Genomic DNA, 5262 nt, shown 5'->3' with positions numbered 1-5262 from the left:
GGCGTCGAGGCGGCGCAGGGGCGGAGTTGTTTGTTTCTGCTTCTCTGGCCTTGGAGCCGCTGGGCGGGGTTCGTCCTCACTAAGCCTCCTCTGTCAGAAAGACTTTTAACAAGCCTTTCATCTTTGCAGAACCGTAGGCGGTAAAAGGTTTTTCATTCACTGTCAAAACTTAATTTTTTTTTTTTCCCCTTGAGGAGCGAAGTCACAATTCACATGACAAGCCCTTTAATGTCTGGTCTGGGGCCGCCCCGCCCTGGCTGACTCCTGTGTGTGTCTGTCTCGATCGCACATTCAGCGAGAGAAAAAGCCGATTTTGTGAGCCAGGGTGCTCTAATGTGGAGGACCCAGGGAAACGCCCTTCCCCGCTCCCCGCCCCGCGCCGCCCAGCCCCCGTTTGTCAGTGACTAGACAATGGACAGACAAAGGAAGTTGTACCGTAAAGGCTACGGAGGGGACACTCTCTACTGAATGTAATGAGTATGAGTATTCTGTGGTGGGTACGAAATTTCAGAATGAAAACATTATTTTGTTGTTTTATATAAATATTTCATTATTCTTTCACTGGGCTTTAAGCTTGGTAGCTTTTCATGTTCTATTTATTTCTAGTTTAGGAACTGTTGTTTTAAAGATACTAATAACTTTTCAGTTTTTTGCAGTGGAGAAGATTCTGGGAAAACTTTTTTAAATAATGAAAATGCTGCAAAGAAGACTTACACTCTTGTGTAGCTGTCTTTTGTTCTAGTGCATCTTCTTTAATTCATTTCAATTTAGGCATATGGTCCCAGGCTGGGTCAGAAGAGGAAAACTGGCAGATAGCACAATGAGATCATGTAGGCAGTTGCTGGAAATAGAGCTTGCTCTGTTAAATAATGTAGCAGATAGTACAGGCTGGCACCAGGCACAGCAAATGCAGCAATGCAAGAGACAGTCCTTGTTTAGCTTCTATCCCCTAATACTGATGGATTCTGCAGATAGACTGCAGAAGGGTGTGGCTTCTAGCCTCATCTGCAGTACAATGTCCATATAGAAATACCAAGTCCTATCAGAAAAAATGTTCATCTTTAAAGGTGAAGGAGGCAGTAATAATGATTCCAATTAACTAGTGATTGAATTTAATTCATTTTACAAAAATTTTGTGCTTGACTTTTTTAAATATGAAAAATCTTCTATTCGAGTATGGCTGTTGGAACAATTGGCTTGCACCATGTGCTTAACTGTGCAGCCTTATTATTCAGACCACACCCATCTGCAGCATTTGTAGCAAGTGCTTTTCTTTAACTGTTTCTATTATGTTAGGGATATGACCTTAAATAAATTTGAAGAATACTTGTATATTACTAGAAATTGTTTGGAAATTTATTGAAAATTGAAAATGCTAATATAACTAATTTGACAATTTTTCTCTTTTCCTTCCCACAGCGTGAGTGCATCTCCATCCACGTTGGCCAGGCTGGTGTCCAGATCGGGAATGCCTGCTGGGAGCTCTACTGCCTGGAACACGGCATTCAGCCCGATGGCCAGATGCCAAGTGACAAGACTATTGGGGGAGGAGACGACTCCTTCAACACCTTCTTCAGTGAGACAGGGGCTGGCAAGCATGTGCCCAGGGCAGTGTTTGTAGACCTGGAACCCACAGTCATTGGTGAGTTGACCTCAGTAGCTTCAGTGAGAATCCTGGGGGTCTGGGACAGGAGGTGTGTCCTGTGGGCTCCACTGATAGCCTGGGGTGGAGCAGACTTGTGTGGGTTGTTAATGATGGGTGGCTGCTTCATTTTCCTTTTCCAGATGAGGTCCGCACTGGCACCTACCGCCAGCTCTTCCACCCTGAGCAGCTCATCACAGGCAAAGAAGATGCCGCCAATAACTATGCCCGGGGTCACTACACCATTGGCAAGGAGATCATTGACCTCGTCTTGGACCGAATTCGGAAACTGGTACATTTATTCTCAAGAATAAAGTAAATTAAAAAAAAAAAAGAATAAAGTAAATTAATGAACCTGAGAGATTTGAAATATGCTCTTTTTTTTTTCAAAAACAACTGAAATGCAATAAAGAGTAAGGTTAATTATTCCTTTATAGTTTTTTTAAAGTTCAATTAAAATATGTACTATTTGATGTCATTTGATAAATATTCACGAAGATATTTTTAATAAAGAAATGCTGAGTAGTTTAAGAAAGGTCTACATTTTAAAAGTTTCTGTCAAAATGCAATCTCATTCTTTGGAATTAATGTGAAAAGTGAAAATCTTTACTATGATGACATCACAAAGAGCAATAACTATGTTTTTTCTATTCCTTTTTCAGGCTGACCAGTGCACAGGTCTTCAGGGCTTCTTGGTTTTCCACAGCTTTGGTGGGGGAACTGGTTCTGGGTTCACCTCCCTGCTGATGGAACGCCTCTCTGTCGATTATGGCAAGAAGTCCAAGCTGGAGTTCTCCATTTACCCAGCCCCCCAGGTTTCCACAGCTGTCGTTGAGCCCTACAACTCCATCCTCACCACCCACACCACCCTGGAGCACTCTGATTGTGCCTTCATGGTAGACAATGAGGCCATCTATGACATCTGCCGTAGAAACCTCGACATTGAGCGCCCGACATATACTAACCTGAATAGGCTGATAGGTCAAATTGTGTCCTCCATCACTGCTTCCCTGAGGTTTGATGGCGCCCTGAATGTGGATCTGACAGAGTTCCAGACCAACCTGGTGCCCTATCCCCGCATCCACTTCCCTCTGGCCACATACGCCCCTGTCATCTCTGCTGAGAAAGCCTACCATGAACAGCTTTCTGTAGCAGAGATCACCAATGCTTGCTTTGAGCCAGCCAACCAGATGGTGAAATGTGACCCTCGCCATGGGAAATACATGGCCTGCTGCCTGTTGTACCGTGGTGACGTGGTTCCCAAAGATGTCAATGCTGCCATTGCCACCATCAAGACCAAGCGTACCATCCAGTTTGTGGACTGGTGCCCCACTGGCTTCAAGGTTGGCATTAACTACCAGCCTCCCACTGTGGTACCTGGTGGCGACCTGGCCAAAGTACAGCGAGCTGTGTGCATGCTAAGCAACACCACAGCCATTGCTGAGGCCTGGGCTCGCCTGGACCACAAGTTTGACCTGATGTATGCCAAGCGTGCCTTTGTTCACTGGTACGTGGGTGAGGGCATGGAGGAAGGAGAGTTTTCTGAGGCCCGTGAGGACATGGCTGCCCTTGAGAAGGATTATGAGGAGGTTGGTGTGGATTCTGTGGAAGGAGAAGGAGAGGAAGAAGGAGAGGAATACTAAAGTTAAAATGTCACAAAGGTGCTGCTTTTACAGGGAAGCTTATTCTGTTTCAAACATTGAAAAGTTATGGTCTGATCAGTTAATTTGTATGTTGCAGTGTATACGCTCATATACAATTACTGACCTATGCTTTAAAACATGATGCTTTGTTATAGACCCAAGCTATCCATTTCTCCGATGGGTTTGAATAAAGTATTCCCTGTCTTAAATGAGCTCAGTCTTGTGTTTTCTATTCAGGTGTCCAGAAATTTTTCATCTATTCAGTACATTGAGAAGAAAGAATAACTATTGACTGTAGTTTATACATATTTTACAGAGCAACTTGCTTTTTAATTTTAAATTGTCCTAGTATATTACAAAATATAAAATACGTATCTAAAAATTATCATTAGATGTAAATCAACTGTACTTCAACTTTAAAAGCTGATTTTTTAAAAAGGTGAAGAATACCATTAGATAACATCCATGCTACTCTTAAGTTTTGACAAGCATAATAGTTAAATTCCTAGTTCTTTGAGAATTTATATCTAATGCACAACTAAAATCTGGTTGACTGCTGGTCTCATGCAACTCAACAGATAAAATAGTGACTACTCCAAATGCATCGTGGGGCTTATAAGCCGATTTTCCTGTGCCTCATCTCCTTGGCAAGTGTCTCGTGCCATCACACTTTCTCTGCCCTGGGTTCTAAAAAGATGTCTGTTCTCTCCAAGCAGTTTCCTACTATACTAGACCTCGTTCTTTACTTTCTTCTCTCCAAACTTATTTTCAGCTGAATATCACATCGGAACAGCCTGATACATTTATTCACTCTATTATATACCTGAACTTTAACTCTCAGAGGATTTTCTTATTTTAATATGAGCCAATAACTTCAAAAGACAGAATTCTAATAGTGTAATTGTAGGCGACAACCAACATGGTGAAAGAAAGTTTTGGACTAAGGACTTCAGCAACAGAGGTCAGCTGCCAGTCCAACTGACGAAAAGGCTAAGAACCCAGGAACAGCAAGTTGTCTTGTGCCATCGTGTTACCTTGTTCTGGGATAATACCCAGTGACGATGAAATGATTTTCTGGTATTAACTACCTATTTAATCTATTTTTTTCTTTGGCACTGCAAACTAAAGGGTGAATTGTATTGTAGTGCTATAATCAGTTTAATGTAAGTTAATAGAAATAAAAATAGATCAACTAATTTGAAAGTCAATTCAGTATTCCTTAGCAGTTTTTTTTTTTTTTTTTTTATATTTATCTGGCTGTGCTGGGTTTTAGTTGTGAGATCTCCAGTCTTCGATGTGGATGTGGGATCTTTAATTGCATGGGGGATCTTTAGTGGATTCATAGTTGAAGCATGTGGGATCTAGTTCCCTCATCAGGGATCGAACCCTGGGTTCCCTGTATTGCAAGCGCAGAGTCTTAGCTACTGGACCAAGAGGGGACTTCTGCTCAGCAGTTTTAACTAAAGCTAATGGAAACAGATCTGATGCACAAAAGTAAAAGGTTTTGCTCATTCAGATAAAAAACTAGTGTGGAAATGAGATCAAATGTCAGCGTTTAATTTATATTCCCAGCATATAGCAAAATACGATACATGGTAGATGTACAATGGTCATTTGCTAGAAGAGTAAAGTGTAAGATAAAATAGGAACAAATACAAAAATCATTGAGTTAAAAAAACAAATATTGGTACTTTCCTGGTGGCACAGTGAGTAAGAATCCACCTGTTAATGCAGGGAACACAGGTTTGAGCCCAGGAGGATCCCACATGCCACGGAGCAACTAAGCCCGTGTGCCACAACTGCTGAGCTGGAGCTCTAGAGCCAGAGAACTGCAACTACTGAAGCCCACTTGCCTAGAGACGGTGATCTACAACAAGAGAAGCCACTGCAATGAGAAGCCACACGAAGAGTAGCTCCCACTCACTACAACTAGAGAAAGCCCAAATGCAGCAATGAAAACCCAGCACAGCCAAAAAT

General features: G+C 42.1%; 1 protein-coding gene across 1 annotated transcript in view; it reads left to right on the top strand.

Moving 5' to 3' along the window:
* TUBA1A (tubulin, alpha 1a) overlaps positions 1 to 3497 on the top strand; it is a 4457-nt gene extending 960 nt beyond the window's left edge. The window contains exons 2-4 of the mRNA XM_010857758.1: positions 1420 to 1642; positions 1786 to 1934; positions 2305 to 3497. Coding sequence (XP_010856060.1) covers positions 1420 to 1642; positions 1786 to 1934; positions 2305 to 3285 — 1353 coding nt within the window. The 3' untranslated portion in view covers positions 3286 to 3497. The remainder of the gene's footprint in view (positions 1 to 1419; positions 1643 to 1785; positions 1935 to 2304) is intronic.
* The last annotated feature ends 1765 nt before the right edge of the window (positions 3498 to 5262 follow it).

This window comes from Bison bison, unplaced genomic scaffold, assembly GCF_000754665.1.
Source record: "Bison bison bison isolate TAMUID 2011002044 unplaced genomic scaffold, Bison_UMD1.0 scf7180017864383, whole genome shotgun sequence".
In the NCBI taxonomy this organism is placed as follows: Eukaryota; Metazoa; Chordata; class Mammalia; order Artiodactyla; family Bovidae; genus Bison; species Bison bison.
Note: the sequence above shows the minus strand (reverse complement) of the source record. Positions and strands in the feature narration are given on the sequence as shown.